Source organism: Balearica regulorum, chromosome 16, assembly GCF_011004875.1.
Source record: "Balearica regulorum gibbericeps isolate bBalReg1 chromosome 16, bBalReg1.pri, whole genome shotgun sequence".
Classification (NCBI taxonomy): Eukaryota; Metazoa; Chordata; class Aves; order Gruiformes; family Gruidae; genus Balearica; species Balearica regulorum.
Window position 1 is genome coordinate 473,493 of NC_046199.1, and position 17,528 is coordinate 491,020.

Here is a 17,528-nt window from a genome sequence, read left to right on the forward strand (position 1 = left end):
CAGTGCTGCGTCCAGCTTGGGGGTCCCCAGGACAAGAAGGACATGGAGCTGTTGGAGCGAGTCCAGAGGAGGCCATGGACATGATGCGAGGGCTGGAGCACCTCTGCTATGGAGACAGGCTGAGAGAGTTGGGTTTGTTCAGCCTTGAGAAAAGAAGGTTTAAGGGAGACCTCATCACCGTGTTCCCATACTTAAAGGGTGGCTACAAAGAAGATGGAGACTCCCTTTTTACAAGGAGTCACATGGAAAAGATGAGGGGTAATGGGTGCAAATTACTGGTGGGGAGATTCCAATTGGACACAAGAAAAAATTTTTCACAATGAGAACAATCAGCCATTGGAATAATCTCCCCAGGGAAGTGGTGGATTCCCCAACATTGGACACTTTTAAGATCTGGCTGGGTAGGGTGCTGGGCCATCTTGTTAGATAGAGCTTTTGCCAAGAAAGATTGGACCAGATGATGCTTGAGGTCCTTTCCAACCTGGGATTCTACGATTCTATGACTTTTTACAAGGGCATGTAGTGATAGGACAAAGGAGAATGGCTTTAAACTAAAAGAGTGTAGATTTAGATTAGATATAAGGAAGAAATTCTTCCCCGTGAGGGTGGTGAGGCCCTGGCACAGGTTGCCCAGAGAAGCTGTGGCTGCCCCTGGCTCCCTGGCAGTGTTCAAGGCCAGGTTGGATGGGGCTTTGGGCAACCTGGGCTAGTGGAGGGTGTCCCTGCCCATGGCAGGGAGTGGGACTGGATGGGCTGTGAGATCCCTTCCCACCAAACCAGTCTGGGATTCTGTGATTCTATGAGTGTGGAACCTATCTGGATTTCTGGGGTGACAGGAGGAGCCCAACAGTTGTCTGTATTGGATGCTGAAGTGAACTTAACAGGGGACAAGTGGCAAAAGCAACCTATGGTGCCCAGTCCAGAGGCCCCATGCCTCCTTGGCATAGACTACCTCAAGGGAGGTCACTTCAAGGACCCAGAAGGGTACTGGTGGGCCTCTGGTGTATCTGCCATGGATACAGAGAAGATTAATCAGCTGTCTACCTTGCCTGGCCTGTCAGTTTTCTAGTTGCAAAGGTTAGAAAAGTTTCTTGAGATGCTTCCCCAGCTTGAGTGTGTTAATATTCATCAGTTGATTCTTGGGACAACAAGATGGATTTCTGTGAATTAGGGTTACCTCAGGTCTGGCATCTATAAGATCCATACCCAGCGCTCACTCTGCCAGCCCCAGGGGTTACAGGCAGAGCAGAGGGGTGATGGCCCCCAGGCCCCCAGCTGCCGGCCCCTATTCTTGTTTCCGGTGGGGTGGGATGCGGACACCCCCACCAGTCAGAGCAGGCAGGACCCGTGCCCCAGCGCCCCTCCTCTGCCCCTTCCCCCTTGCCGTTCAGACAAGCCCCACAGGTGAGGCACTGGTTTGCCGTCCACCTGCTGCCCATGCATCCCTGCCTGCACCAGGAACGTCTCCTCCCCAGTCACCATCCTCTGCTGCTTTGGCACCTGTAACACCCTACAGCTCCTTCCCTTCCCCTCAGCCGGGCAGCCGCCATGCTGCCACAGTGATAGGAGAACGTCCCGCACCACCTTCCCCGACACGGGGGCTAGCTGTGCTCTCAAAGTGAACGGGGCAGCCACTAAAACCTGTTTTTTCATGCCGAGGGGGAAAGGTTCCCTGAGGGGGCTTGCCGAGCTGCACGGGTACCCGCCTTGCCATGTGGTGAGCTCCCCTCCGTTCTGGCGAGCCTCACCTGTATTTTTCCAAAGCATTACTTTGTCACCCCCTTTCCAGGGCCAGGGTCCCCACAGACACTGGGAGAGCGACAGGTTTGGCGAGGGGGCTCTCGAGCATGTTGAGGGTTTGGATGGTCGCTGCCTGCCCCGAGGTCCCAGGTGCGGGGCAGCCGCGGTGCCAACCTTTCTCCCGGCGTCTCTGCCAAATTTTGCAACTCGGTTTGTCTGAAAATGGGGGTGTGCTGGGCTGCCCCCGGGGACCCCTTTGCTTCATTAATCAGTGATGGCTGGGCAGCGATGCTGCTGCCATACTCATCCTCCGAGCCCTCTGACCACTCCTCAGCACCCAAGTCCTGGAGTTGCTCATCCTACTGCTCATTCCTGTGGCGAGTGGCTCGGGCCTCAGCGGCTCTGCTCACAGGGGGGTTCCACACACACCCCCCAGCCCCACTACCCGCTGCCGCAGGGCCCCCCTGCAGCGCTGTGCCTGCACTTGCCTTCGCATGAGATGGAAACGCTCTGACGTTTGCTGTAAGCACACCCGTAACCACCGCACACAATACAACTCCGGCTGAGCCTTTCCTTTCCCTGCCCCTCCTTTTTGGAGACAAGGGAATATTTCCGTAGGTGTAGGACACGCAGATAACTCCCTTCTCCTTCTCCCAGCTCCCTGGGGGGGGTCAGCTGGGCCAAAAGCCGTGCGGCGGCCTCCCATGGCTGCGTGTGGGGCCAGCCGTGCACACCAGGGCTCAGTTCCCCACTGCCCTTTTTCCAGAAAGGCATTTCTGACCAGGATCCTGCCACCAATACTACATCAAAAGCACAGGGGCTGCTGCTCGTTAAGGATATCAGCAAGAAGGGCAGTCAGACTCTGTAAAATACTGATTAAAATACCATTAAATTAGAAGACCCGGAGATAACAGGAGAAAGAATAAATGTATAATCTTACATCCCTTTGGATGCTGGGAACCCCGAGTCATGGAGCATCGCATGGGTCTCCAGCCAAGGCATGGCACAGGGCACAGGGGAGAGGTTCACCGGCATCGTGGTCTGTAGGGTTTTTATAGGGTTTTCCCTGAAGTAAACAACATAATTTCTGCAGCTGAGCAAAAGGATGTTTAACGAAAACACGCTGCTTCACTTCAAGATAAAGACAAGGACAGGCCAGTGGCATCATCACCAGGTGCCGAGTGGGAGCTGCCTCCAGGCTTCTCCGGTGCCCATCCCGTGAAGCCCATCCGCGGGCAGGGGTGTGTGCCGCCCGGCACAGGCCTGACGACTGAGCCCCTCTGCAGCACGCATAGCTTGGCTAGGCCTGGGCCCCTCGGGCCAGCGCTTGCCTGGGTTGCTAGCCCCTCGGCGCCCAGCAGTCTCCCTCCCAGATCAGTGTGGGTACTGGGGTGGGGACCCTCCAGCATGCTTCAGGAGCAGTCCCGCTGTGGCTCAGCTTTGGAGAGGGAACCCTGTGTGGACAGGGAAAGAAGAGACAGCAATCTTAACTTTTTTTATACATAACTAGAGGTAACGTGACAATGGTAAGGTGCATGAACTCTGTGATGTGACATGGAGAATCCAAGCAGGGCAAACTGCTGGGGAGGCAGCGCACAGGCAGCTCTGCAGCCGTTCTCGGTGATTTTGAAAACCACACGTAGTGAGTGCAAAGGAAAAGAGCAGAAAGGCGGCTCGCCACAGGCTGCTGCGGATAAACTCCGAGCTCCCTTCCTCTGCCGCTGTCAAGCTTAATGCAGGAGACTGGAAGGAGCGTTTGCACCTCCGATATAGCAGGCAAGGGGCTGACAGGAAGATGGGCTCAGCAACAGACTGTGGTTTGAGGATGGGGGATCCATGAGCCAGCTCTGCATGGTTTCTTTTAGTTGCATCATGTCTCTGCATGTGTGGTTGTTGGCTCTCTGAGCCACCGCTCGTGCACCGAGGTCCCTTTTCACGCAGCCTTCTCAGTCCTTGCTGCACGTACCACCTCACCAACACCTCTCGAGAGAACTTCTTTTCTTTATCAGGTACCAGAGATCCATGGTACTACAAGGGTTGTGTCCTGCAAGGGCTCCCCTCTCCCCTCAGGGGCAGAACAAACAGGCAGAACAGATTTACAGTAAAAGCACTCAGCAAATCTTTTCAGTAAAACTCTGCCTCGCAGCCTTCCGTGCACAGGGCGCGTAGGACAGACTGCAGGACAGCGGTGCAGTTTGCACTGCGATACATGCTGTTCCTTCAATGGATGGCAACAGAAGGGGTTAAAAATCCCTTTGCAGGCTGCTGTTTGTTTGGGCTGACGTTTTCCCGCAGCAAGGAACAAGGAGCAGAGCAGAGGAATGCCACAGGAGGGGCCTGGAGACCCGGCCCCCCGTGCAGGAGCCGGTAAGGGGTCTGTAAGCCTGGGCCGACCTCCACAGCAGTGGTTTGCGGAGGTCAGAGAACATCGCAGACGAGGTGAACACGACGTGGCCCCGCGGGGGACGCCGCCGGCCGCACGGTGCCCCCGCCAGCCGCGCAGGCAGCGACCTAACGCCGGCCACGCTGCCCTCCGGCGCCGGGGCGTGCAGGACCCCGTGCCCTCGCACCCCCCTCCACGGTCTCGGTTGCCATCTCACACCGAACGGTTGCCCGGCCGTGGGCGCTGCTCCCCGCGGGGTGCCCCGTGCTGCCTCCTCTGCCGGCTGGGTTTGCCCACGGGCAGCTCGGGACGCGGCGGTCAGCGCTTCCCGAGCCTGAGAGAACTTCAGCCACGCCAAGGGACTGGGGAGGCAGCAAACAGGAGCAGGATGGGAATAAGGCGGGGAGGGAGAGGCACGGCCCGCAGAAAGGGGAAACAGCCGGTGCTGCTCACCCTTCCCTCCTCAGCTACGGCTGGCCTCGGCTGCAGCCGCGGGGGTGGCGGCCGGCAGCGGTGCCCGCCGAGAGGGCGAGGGCCAGCCTGGAGGCCAGCGCACCGCAGCGTCCCCTCGGCACCGGCAGTCGGAACGGCACGGCACGGCGCCCACCAGGGCTCAGGCCGGACGAGTCCCGGCTCCATCCCGCGGAGCCTCAGCCCGCGGCCCCGTGCGGGGTGGCGGTGAGCCCTGACGGGCCCTGGGCCCCGGCGCCGCGCTCGGGGAGGTGTGGGGAGGGAAGGCCTCGGCGGGGCTGAGGGCAGCCAGCAGCCGCGAGCGGGGCGGGGCGGGCAGGGGGCGCGCGGCCCCTTTAAGAGGAAGAGCCGAGCCGCGCACGCGCGCAGCCCTTCTCCGCGACTTATTCGGCGCCGGCGGTGGCGGGGGCCGCGCGCCTGGGTGGGGAGCCATGCTGCAGCGCGGCCGCGCGCATGCGCAGGTGCTGCCGCGGGGCCCGGCCGCCCGCCGTGCGCTTTGTGGCGCTGCCGGAAGCGGCCGCGGGGAAGCGGAGCCGAGCGGAGCGGGGCAGCGCGTAGCGGCGTCTCCCCTGTGTTGCCTCGGCCGCCGCGGGCACCATGGAGCCGGCGGCCTGAGGGCGGAGCGGCCGGCCCTGCCCCGACATGCCCGCCGGGCCCTTCGGCGCAGGTAAGGCGGCCAGGGCCCTCTCGCCGCGGCGCTGCCCGCGCCCGGCCCGCTCCTGCCGCCGGCGCGGCCTGTGGCGACGGGGCGCCGCCCGGGAGCCTCCGCCGCGCTGACCTCTGCGCCGCCCGCCGCGGGGCAGGGCCTGCGGGCGCGTCGGGGCCGGGCTGGAGCGGGCGGAGGAGAGCTGCTTGTCCCCGGGGGTTTCCGCGGTCGCCTCGGGCGGCTGCCGGGGGCCCGGCCGGTGCCACGGAGCCGCCGCAGGGCGGGCGGGAGCTGGCGTCGGGGAAGACCCTCGAACTGGCCCGCGGCCCTGGGGTCCGTCTCGGCCTGTGTCCTGGTCCCGGCCCCGGGGACCCGTTCTGAGCCGCGTTTCGGGTCCCTGGCGAGAGCGTCCCGCGGCCGCTGAGCTCCCTTCCCCCGTCTGCGCTGGTCCCGCGGGCAGGAGTGCGGTCGTGAGGGAGGGAAAACTTCTTGTCGCTGTTTCCCTGCAGACTTTCTTACAAATAATCTGGTGGTGCCTTGTGTCCCTGGCTGCAGGCCTCATGGCCTTTGCCGTGATTCTGCTTTCCCTTGCTTATTTTTCCTCTCATTTGATCTTCAGGGCCTGTGGGCAGTCGATCAGGTTTCTTTTTGGACAGTGGTGAAGAGCAGCAAAAGCACAACAAGGCTTGCTCCTGCGGTAAGGCGACCATTCGCTTCAGGAGACCCCTTTCTGGTTGTGCAGTTTGTAGAGTTGCACAAGGAACTGGACTGAGGAAGGAGTGTGAATGTAAAATAAACATTGAGTTAAAAATTATTCTCAGTGTGGGTCAGGGAAATGCACTGTTTTGCGGTGGAGTTCATTACGTGGTTTTTAGCACAAGCGAGGGCTGTGAAAAATCCTTAAATTCTCAGATGACCTGCCTGGAAGATAATTTTCTCAACCCTGTGTTTAAAGATGAGAACGATAGTGAGAAGAGAAGTGGTACTGATGTCTGAGTAATGAAGCGTGAAAGCAGAGTAATAGCAAAACATACAAAATCGACTGATGTTTTTGCTTTCTTATGGCTTCAGATATTAGAGTATATTTTAGGCAGCCTAGAGTATATTTTAGGCAGCCTTTTTCTCTGTGGCAGGTGCCCTGCTTCGGGAAGGTTGGTGCCCAGTGGTGCTCTCAGGAACCAGGATGGTGATGGGATCTCTGAAGTTGGCGTGTAGAGAGTGCTGGGGAGAGTGAGACCCAAGCCCTGTGGTGTAAATGGCACCTTACATTTGAGACCCAGCATTCCTATGTCAGATTAATGTGTTAACTTCTGGTATGGTTAGGTGACAAAAATCAAACAAGTTCATCCTCCCTGGGCAAGGGGAGCTGTGATTCTCTTGCACTCAGTAGCACTGTGGCTGAATGGCCTGGGAAAGGATGACACGAGTTCCTGTTTTTTCTGTGCCTGATCTCTTCTTGCCTTGGATATAGGCTTCTTTTTTTTATAAATTTGATAGCAATCCTGACATGCATCTCCATTTATTCTTTTACAAAATACTGACTTAACAAAATACTGATTTCTGCTAGTGTTTCTCTCAGATGGATCTTCTGTTTGGCTCTTGCCTTTTTAATTTTTTGCTTGCTGTCTGCTCTGCCTGTTGTCCTTTACACGTGGTATGTGCCGAGGGCAGAGCCTATCCCTTGGATGGGCTCCAAAGGTGAGCTGCCTGGAGGGGTCTGTGCTGCTTCAGTGTTAGCTTAATGTGAGAGGTGCTGAGTTAGTCTTGGCAAGATCGAAGTCTCTCTCTCCAGCAGAAACTTGGAGGGCAGAGGGGCAGCAGCATCAAGGTGGGGCAAGTGGGCAATGGCAGTTGTCTGTGCTCAGGACGTTGTAGGCGTCAGCTGGCTTGAAAAATGGCTCATAAACCTCTTTGGTACATGATCCAGGGAAGACAGGTTGTAGCAAGATGGCTTTCTGACAGAGATTGTCGCTTCTAGAGAGCAGATGTCAGTACTATTGGTGTAGTAGGGGTCATGTTAGAAGAGACGGATTACTTGTTTTCTGTTTAATAATTACAAAGTATATCTAATATACTAGAACTTGATGGTGTAGGCCCTTTATGTTGATGCTTCTTTGGCTTAGGCTCTATTAGGTCTTCAGCCTTCCTTGGGCATGTCTCTGCTGATGGTCTTTGCATCTACTGTATTAAAAACAATTGCCTCCACTCTGCTTTTTTGGTTCTGATAAAACCTAAGAAGCACCCATTTTTGGGACAACTTGTGCTTGAAATAATTTTGCATTAGAGGCAAACATTTCATTTTACATAGCCCTTCATGCTCAGCAGCTTCCTAAGCATTCACATTTGCCCCCAGCACTCTCCTCCCTCAGCACACGCTTTCTGAGGAACTGCTTCGTACACCCATATCAGTTCCCTGACCTCTCCCATGCACGTGCTCCAAAGCCCCCACCTCTGCTTTAGGCTCTGAGCTCCTGCATTTTCCTTCAAAGTACTTGTAGAATGTGGGTCTGTTAGTTCGGTAATTCTCGCTGTCTAACTTTACTGATCCAGGAGTTTAAATATTTTGGCTGCAGCTGTTCATATAGTTTTTGGGGACTGGAAATGGAACTTAAATATCTTTTAGTTTTGGAATTTTATTGGCTCATTAGTAAGTTCTTTCATGTTTACCAACTTCTACAGTGTTTGTGAACATGAGGATCTTTGGTCTTAAATGCTGAAACATCCATTTTCAGTTGTTTATATGGGGATAGCTACTAAAATTACTAAGATGAAATGGATCTGGAGGTAACATATTGAAATCCAAATTATTTACCACAGTAAGGAATATTGGCATTATGCTCAGTTTCATAGTAGATGGTAAGTATTTTAACTTCATCTCTCCCAATTGTTCTGCCAGTGTTAATGCTGACAATTTCTTTCTGTGTCTGTCTGTCTGTGAATCTGGGGATGTTTTATTTAGTTGAGCCTCCAGGAACATAAACATGACCCCTTTCCAAACTTGAGAGTGTGTAAAACTGCTTGGTAAACTTCAGGGGTTTGTTTATTCTTCTTCTCACCTCTTGTCTTAATTAGGTTACCTGTCATTCTGAGAGTCCTTATTGAGGTTCAAATCACTAAGACATATGTTTATGTAAAGTATGAATATTCAGCTGCATGAGATGTTATTTGGGCCAGCAAGAGTGCTTTTTTGAAGCTGAAATGCAGAAGCATTGCAAAAACAGAAGTAAAAATCAGGGTGTGCTGTTTGCATGGTGTGGCAGTCACATTTTTTTTCCAATTTGCTGTTTAAGTAAGTTGTGATAACTACAGCCTCTTCTGAGGCAGCGAGTCCTACTTCCATCAAGCATTAGGTGCCTTTTGTCTAAAGCAAGTTATAGAACTGTCAGTATGTTGAATCTGTCGAAACAGAACATTGTAACAGATACAACTGTGTGGGGAGACGTACCAGCCTCTTTCAACTTATGTCCAGTTATAAGAAGCTGCATAGTAGATGGGTTTAGCTACACCCCAATCTTAACAGACGGCAGCAATTTCCCATTCGAATGGCAGTAAATGAAAAAGTAACTTGCAGTCCTTGCAAATAAAAACTTCTTACTGCTAAATGTAGGGTGTGAATAAACCAATAGTGTAGGAAAACCTACCTCAAAAGGATTTTAAATCTGAAGCAATTACTTTTTTCAGTATTCCTTGTATATTGATAAGACTAACAGAAGAGTTCTTTTATGGCAAGACCAAAGGAAGTCTTGAATGTTAGTAAGACACAAATTTGATCATTAAACTTGTGTATGAAGGTCAGGCAGCAGGCTGTGGCACCAGAGGTTTTGGTTACCCTGTCCTGCTGCTAAACCTCTCTAAAACGTGGCACATTACATCCATCCTGTATCTGTTGCAAATGCTGCTCCTCTCAGAAGTGTGGAAGGGTCACCCAAAAGAGCTTTGCGTCTTTGCTCCAGCACGGCCGGGAGCTGCACGAAGGCAGGTGGTTGTGTCCTGCCATTGCCTTGCCCTAGTGCAACGAGGGTTTTTCAAAATGCAGCAGGATTTGGAAATTCTGTCCTTTCTGATGACTTTTGTCTCTAGATGAAAGCTCCTCATTTGTAGGCACTGCCTACAATTTGCTTGTGCTGTGCAACGCTTCTGTGCTTCTGGGAACCCTGTTCTGGTGTAAGGGCAGCCACAGCAAGCGTGCTTGCAGTTATCGGCATGCTGATAATTTCCTGCCGTGAGCTGTTAGCTACCAGTCCTTCAGCTGGAGTGTGGCTATGGAAAGTACATGCTGCTTATCAGTTGAAATCAGTTTATTTAAACCAGTGCTCCTCAAACGGTGTTATGTGCTTCTGTAATGAACTGGAGTGTCAAGAGGAAGGGAAGGCGAGTGCCTTCGCCTGTCCCTCATGGTGGGCAGCACAGGGGACAGGGGAAGGGGCATGCTGTGCTGGGAGCAGGGGCAGTGCTGTGGGCCTGAGGGAGGGGAAGTCCTGTAAAGTGGATGGTATTTCACTTCTGTCCCTCCTTCTTCCACTCCAAACACAAGCCGGAGACTAAGGCAGCATTCAGGTGGGACAGAAAGGGGAAGATGAAGAGGCCCTGTGGGTATAGGATGTGAAAGGAAAAGACAGCAGTAGGGAAACCTATATAATGAAGTTAAGCAGTGACCGAAGCTGTCACTAAGGATTGTGGGTCATGTTCACTTTGGGGTTTGTTTTTTTTTGTTGTGGGGTTTTCTGGTTGTTGTTGTTCTGTTGTGAATTCTCTGTGTCCCAAGAGCTAGTGTCTTGGAACTGTTGTTTTCCTCTAAGCCTAAGAGTTTTGACCGCAGAGGTATGCCTGTTCCCCCACCACAGCCCCCAGAGGAGAGAGAATGCCTAAAGGATGGAGAGGATATGCTTCCTGCAGGCTGTGGCTGCTCCGATTAATTTGCTATCGGATGAGCACATGTGATTGCTGCCTCAGACCAGGAAGGACATAGTTTGGAAAACCACGATCTTGCTGCCTTGCCTTCTCTCCTCCCTTGAAGGGATTCATCAGGCTTTTTATGGAGGTTTCGGGTGTAAATAAACACTTGGAGTCAGCTAAATAGCAGTCCTGTTTAAATGGTGGCTTGTCCCTAGAAAGGTGTATTTCCAGGCCTGGCTTCTTGTTTGGTTTTGGGCCAAGGAATGTCTAAGGGAGGCATTCAAAACATTCCCTGTATAACTAACCTGCTTCCAAAATGTGCCAGCTAAGCGCAGTTGGCAAACGGTCCTCTGGGTGCCATTCGTGACAGCTTGAGCTGATCTAAGCTGTGGCTGTTGAACATGCCTGGCTTTTTTCCTGTGCCAACCCTGTTTGCCTTGTTTTATTGTTGGCGTGGTCAGCTGGCTCATATAACTGATAAAGGACTGCCAGTGTTGGTGGGACAGGAGGAAAGCAGGAGATAGCGCAGTCCTGCTTCTGATGGCTTAGGCTGCCATGACACCACCTGCTTAAGGAGCAGTTTTACCGTTGCTGTGAGCGGGTACAAAAGCCTGCTACTGCCAGGAGGGATGCTCCTGCCGTGTGTCCTCGCTGCTCCTTTGTGCTGGCACAGATGTTCATCTCACCTGAGTTAGATTCAGCTAAATCTGTCTCAGCAGACAAACCTTTGTGCTGGCTTAGCTTTCCGAATGTTTTGATGTGTAGGCCGTACCTGGCAGCTCGTGGCAGATCTCCTTGAGCTGCCTGCTGAGACTGGACAGCAGTCCTGTGACTAGCTGCTGGCCTTGTCACGCTGTGCCTCTCCACTGCCTGGGGCTGCTTGCTCTGGCCGGGCTCCCAGGCTGGTTTCCGTACAGCAGGTAGGAGTTGTGTCTGTGCTGATGGTGCAGCATGAGCTCTCTGGGGCAGAATGGCATGCCCTGCCGTGCTTCTGGGCAGATGCTGGCTGAGAGTGACTACAGAAGTGTAGCTTAACTTTCGCTGCTTCTAATCTGCCTCTCTTGGTTGCCGTTTCACAATGATGCCAAAAAAAACCAAACCAAAACAAAAAAAAAGCCACAAAAAAAACCAACCCCCAAACCCCACTACTGCAAAATCCTGGTTAGTTCACTGTCGGCTTGGCTCCCTGGGATGGCTCAGCCTGTGGTAAGGGGAAATGCACAGCTGCAGTTGTGCTGGGAGTGTTCTTGAAAGGGGAACTCTGGGCTTCTCCTGCGTAGTTCTGAGAGCTACCTGGGAAACTTTCCAGTGGCTTTTCTATCCTGAATCTTTGGGACAAATCTAGTTAGGGAGTGACTGCTTGTATATATTGACTTTACAAGGATTTGAAATGCATTAGAGCATACTTAATTAAGTTTAAGTGTCTCAAATGGGCTGCTAGTCCCTCACTGAAACTTACTGTATTCTTTTTTTAAAAAAACAAGCTCACAGCTATATTAAACCAAACATATTAAGGTTGAAAACCAGCTGTTGGAATCTCTTCCAGGTCTTCAAATGTATGACATGGACACGTGCATCTTGAATTTACAAGGGTCTGTATCATGGCAAACAGCCTCAGTTTTAGTAACTCATGTCATAGACATCTCTACTAATTATGTCTTTTTTTTTTTTGTTCCTTGCCCCCCAGGTGTTTGGATTGTAGCATAGAGGCACTATGTACTCAGAGTGGAGATCCTTGCATCTTGTAATTCAAAATGATCAGGGTAATACCAGTGTACTTCACAGCTATCCTGAAAACGTGGGGAGAGAAGTGGCAAATGCAGTGGTGCGTCCTCTTGGACAAGCTTTAATTACGTCATCTGTTGGAAGTGAGAGTTTACTTAAAACAGACAAAGAAGTAAGTGCATTTTCTTAGACATCATAATTTCCTTATGCTAGAGTGGCAACTTAATGATTTCTCTATAGCTGCTTTTATTTTTCTCTCTTTAATAGTCCAAGTTTTATGAAGTGTGCTGTATTTTTAGATTAGTAATATACATTATGCTTCTATTAACAGCTAGTTCACAGCAACAGTGTACTTCATGACCCAGTAGTAAGTCTTTATCTGAGCTACTCTACCAGGAAGTCAAATTAAACAACCCCCAAAAAACAACCAAAGAATTTAGCAGTTAACGCATAAAGCCTCTCTAATTCCCTTCATTTTTGAAACTATGGTATGTGACTTAAAAAAAAAAGAAAGAAAGAAAAAAGGCTTTGTATAGTAGAAGTATTTACTGGAATTTGAAAATCTTCTATTACATTGGCTCTTGTATGTTCTGAAGAGCTCTCCCTACAGGTTAGACTAAAGGGATTCAGGATTTAGAGTGATTGGCCGTTTATTCATAATCTTCGTGATGTCATGATATACAAATTAATGACTTGGTGTTTTAATGCATTATATGCTAAATAGAATTGCCCGTACCGTATAACTGCTGTTATTTTGTTGAGTTAGAACCGATGTGCACAGACCATTGTTTACTTGCTAATGTTTATTTTTAGTAACTTTTGCTTTGTGTTTGGTTAGGTAAAATGGACTATGGAGGTGGTTTGTTATGGACTGACCCTCCCTCTGGATGGCGATACTGTGAAGTACTGTGTCGATGTATACACAGATTGGATTATGGCTCTTGTGTTACCTAAGGACTCCATTCCTTTACCAGTTATTAAGGAACCAAACCTTTATGTTCAAAGCATTCTCAAACATCTCCAAAATCTCTTTGTACCGAGGTGAGTGGGACACTCGGGAGGCTCAGGAATTCGAAGCTGTAGTCAGCAGGTAACCTGTCAGAGAGGCCTGATGAGCCACGGAGGCTCTTGATTAAACTGACTGCTGTTGTTGCAAAGTTATGAAGAAAGTGTCTCTCCAAACCTGTCTTGTAATTCTCAGTAGCAAATTGAGTTGTTGCTGCTGTGTTTAGGTAATTAGAATTTCATAGACTTGTTTACTGTTCTAAGAACTTCAAGAACTATCTCTATTAGATGACTGGAGGGTGGAGGGAAAGGTTAAATAGCATCACTGTGTGACCACATGCTTGGTATTGTGTAAAACAGATAACTAAGAGCGCATCATGGCAATCGCATACTTTGTTTACTCAGGACTTGACCACATTTCTGATGTGCTGGAGGATCTTGCAGTAAGTCACTGCTTTGTGCCTGCATCTTGCTGCCTGTTAAATGGGCGTAATTATGCTGACCATCTTTCACTGGTAGTTTTGAAAGAATCATGCAGAAGGGCGCTTGCTGTCTGACAACTTGGTGTTACACAAGGCATCCTTGGGTGATAATGTTGAGATACACGTGCTTCGAGGTCTTAGACATCCAAGTTATATTGGCAGACTGCTCAAACATCTTACTTTGTTTATAGTTTATGAGTTTACCTGCTACTGTTGAACACACTGTTGGATAAGTAAGAGGAGATAATTTAATGGTGCCCTTTGAAACAGTACTTAAATATTAGCTACCTGAAATTACTTCAGATCAACGTTTAATGTATGTCTGTAAGAACCAGATCATCTGCTTTTATCAGTATTAATAATGTATCACTGCAAGTGGCCTTCAAAGTGCTCTGCTGTGCTTGGATCACTTAACTTTACCTGAAGGCTTTGTTTATAAATGGCTTTGAATAACTCATATAAATTCAGACAAGGAGTTCATTGCTATTTATTGATTGTTTCAAAGTCTACCACCTAACCTTAGCTGCCATTGCTCTTAACTGGTAATGAAAAAGGCATTTTAATACCCATTAAAGGATGGTCAGGGCAATGGCACAGATCTGAGGAAATCATGCTTCTGGGTTAGACTTTGCAGATCTTCTCTAAGCTTTAATATATGCAGAATAGAGGCTACTGTCTAGGAACCTTTATTCCCTTGGCACACTAGGGAATGAATTCTTCACTACTCCATGAAACAGTTGTTGCTATGATTCTTTGGCTGCTTTTGCAGCAGAGGCCCTGGTAGCAGGCAGTTCAGTAGTCCTGTTTCTTGGATGCTGCCATTCCACCCTTTTCTCCCCACTTCACTGATGGAGCTCAGGGTGATAGACTGCACGTGATGCTTGTTGAATGAAATAATTAACATCCAGAGACAGGGAGGGTTGGAAAATAATTATTTTAAACACTTCTCCCCTCCAGCACAACTATTCTATTGTTTTTCTTTCAAAAGCCTCTGAGATGTTACTGAAACACTCATGGCTGTTGCTGTCAACACTTGATGTTCAAGCCCTTACTCTGTTTTCAAGGAAAAAAACCTTAAAGTTCAAGTTTTGAAATCTAGGGAGCTGTGTTCAGAATACTTTCCAGCAACAGGAAGACATTCTAAATGGAAATTAAATGCAGAACTGAGTTGTGCACACCTTGTTTGAGTGAAAGCAAAGGCTCGTGCTCTTATGTGCCTGTGGAGAGGAGGACGAGGATAACTTCTAGTTTTACCCAACTGATGCAGGTTGCTGGTGCTGATGGACACCTGTGGAATACTTACTTACCCAGGAGCTCTTGTTTGCAACCCACATTAAACTAGCTCCTGGAAAAATCTCCTGTTCTTGTGTTGAAAATACTGAGCCTTTATTATAAGCCTATATCATATGGAGGGTTGTGATTAAAATAGCTTCCTTCCTCATCCTGGTTTCCTGGAAACAAGGTAGCTGTTGGTTTGACTACCTTAAAAGTGGTGGCCCAGAGTTATGGGGAGGGTTTCGGACTCTGAGGAGGATGTATAGTTGAGGTGCGAAATGCAGCAGCCTTAAGTAAGCAGTTCAACTTAAATAGCATCTCAGGAACATGTATACACCAGATACAAAGCAGATGTGTGTAAATCATTCTAGTTTGAGCACTCAGCGAAATGTCAAATGTTTACATGCACAGTCCTTGAAATAGTGTGGTGCGGAAAAATGAGAACAGTGAAAGATGGGTGAGTCAATTGCCTTTCCTCTGTCTGCTGGACTGACCAGAGAGAGGGAGCTTGCGCCCTTTCCTCCAGCCCTGACCGTCCACCCTGATGAAACGAATGCTTTTTTTCTTGATGTATTTGAGCAGTCTGCACGCAATCCCCAGGCTTTCCATCCCTAGCAACCCTATCATGTTCAGGAAGCCTTGCAGATTACTTAAGCAGCAATGGTAGTTGCTGCTGTCAGATTGCTGCTGTTTGTGCTGCAAACTCTTGTTGGAAGCACAGAAACAAAATATGAGAACTCTTTCCCCAGCCTCCCCAGGAGATTGAGGTAGAGATACCAGGGTCTTCTGTGCAACTGAAATGTCTAGAATTGCTTGAGAGACCATGGAACATGTGACTGTCCAAGTGTAATAGATGTTGTTTTGTAATAACTTCTCGTGAGAACAGCTCTTGTTGCAAAGGAGTGTGGGAACCAAAAGGCCAGGTTCTGTAGAAATCTAGACATGAGTCTGCAAAATGCTGCAACCAAAGTTTGCCATTCAGTTGACTTTGGACAAGAGGAACTGATAGAGGGATGGGGACTTTAGCGGTGCTTTTACCAGATTAGCTCAGAGATATCCCATCCATCATCTTGCATATGGAGCTCCTACATGTAAGCCCCTTGTTACAGATTCCCTAAATCATTAGGGGAGCAAGTTTTGAAACAGGCTCAAACTTCAAAGCCTATCAAGATTAAGGATATCTTTTGATTAAAGTATCTGCTTTGTTGTTGCTCAGGGAAAAAACAGTGCTATAACCAAGGCAGGGCTTACTTGTCCCAAGTTTTGTTGTTCTGTGGAGATTACATGTCAGGATCTAGCACTAGCATCAAGCAACCCACTGTAGTCCTGAACTATGACTAGTAGTCTGCAATTTTGTGTTAGATGTTATCTTGTCTCTTTGTAATGTTGTTTCCAGTACTGTAATACAACATTTACTCTATCAAGATAAGAATTGATAGTATTTTTAAAGTGCGTCTATCAATGTGAGCTACTATTCTCTTAAGAAAAGCAAATCTCTAGTGCATCAGCATGTTCTTGAGATGTTTACCACGCAACATGACTTGTGGGTTATACCACATTGAAAGTGTTTGGTAGGAATCTGGTAATACTACTTAGTAGTCCAGTGGAAGGTAATGTTTTTATGATTTTTTTTTGTCATCCCTTCAGTAAGTAGGAGGAGGAATGAGGAGATGGTGTACCACTTGAAATACGGCTTGCATGTATTGCACACTCAAATTTGTAATCTCCCTTTTTCACCCTTTAAACTCATAGGCTTCCTCAGCTATGTGTCTCAGGTATATCTGAGTGTCCTCAGATACTGTACAGAATGTTTCATGTTACTATTTTGTACTGGTTCTGCCTTGCCCAAACTAATTGATGGGGGGAGAGCATGCTGCTTTGTGCTGCTTCTGCAACACTTCATGTCGAGTGACTTGGCAGTGACAGTGTGGAACTGGTTGCTACTGTAGGGAAAACATTGATAATATCAACTTGTTCCCTGTCTTCCTTACTTAACCCCTCTTCCTTTAGTCTGATTTTCCTATTTAATGACACTCTTCTAGTTTGGTTTTTTGTTTGTTTGTTTTCCCTAAATCCAAGAAATTGGGGGTAAGAGTTGGATCTACATTTGGAAGTAACAGGAGAACTAGGAAGAATTCAAACTAGTTTGCTAACAGTATTTTCTCCTAATTTTGCTACTTTCCTCCTGAATTATGTATGTAACAATTACTGATGTCTCAACTACATTATCATGGTTTGGGCTAAGATAAATCCCTTTGGGATAATGGGTTGTGCTTGTTCCAGTTAGTGCTCGCCCTGTGGTGGCGAGTTCTGTGTCGTGTAGGGAAGAATGCTATGGTACATCTTGTACTCATTAAGGCAGAGTGAGGATGCTTAGAGACAGAGTTAGTGTGCACAGGAGTGTATTAGCTCATGTTCTTGGCTCTCATTCAATCATATTGATGTTTCATCTTGTACTTACTCAAAGTTCAGATTATTGTGCACATCACTTTATAGTTCTTGTTTGGAGACTGAAGTACTGCTTTCTTCTCTTGCAGGCCAGACCCAGGATCTAGTCAGATTAGATTGTGCTTGCAGGTTTTGAAAGCTGTCCAGAAACTGGCTCGCGAATCGACAATTATGGCAAGAGAAACCTGGGAGGTTTTGTTATTATTTCTTCTTCAGATCAATGACACTCTTCTAGCAGCTCCAACTGTGCAAGGTTCATGTTCAACTTCCATTTGGTTCAATTACTGGAAAAACCTTTGGCTCTACTTGATGTTGAGCTGCCAAGGGGATGGGGTGCAACCTGTTAAAAGCTCTTACTAGCCACTGAAGCACAATAGCTAGCTCCTAATTCTGCTACTCCACTCTGAAATAAAGCATTGTCAGAAAAGACCGAATGATTTGGAGCTGAGATCTCCAA

At 48.9% G+C, this 17,528-nt stretch overlaps 1 protein-coding gene across 2 annotated transcripts in view; it reads left to right on the forward strand.

The window, feature by feature from the left end:
* Positions 1–5,051: 5,051 nt before the first annotated feature.
* RALGAPB (Ral GTPase activating protein non-catalytic subunit beta) overlaps positions 5,052–17,528 on the forward strand; it is a 66,465-nt gene continuing 53,988 nt past the window's right edge. For both annotated transcript variants that reach the window (XM_075768884.1, XM_075768885.1), the window contains exons 1-4: positions 5,052–5,261; positions 11,824–12,033; positions 12,700–12,902; positions 17,161–17,324. In XM_075768884.1, the coding sequence (XP_075624999.1) occupies positions 11,851–12,033; positions 12,700–12,902; positions 17,161–17,324 (550 nt within the window). In that variant the 5' untranslated portion in view covers positions 5,052–5,261; positions 11,824–11,850. The remainder of the gene's footprint in view (positions 5,262–11,823; positions 12,034–12,699; positions 12,903–17,160; positions 17,325–17,528) is intronic.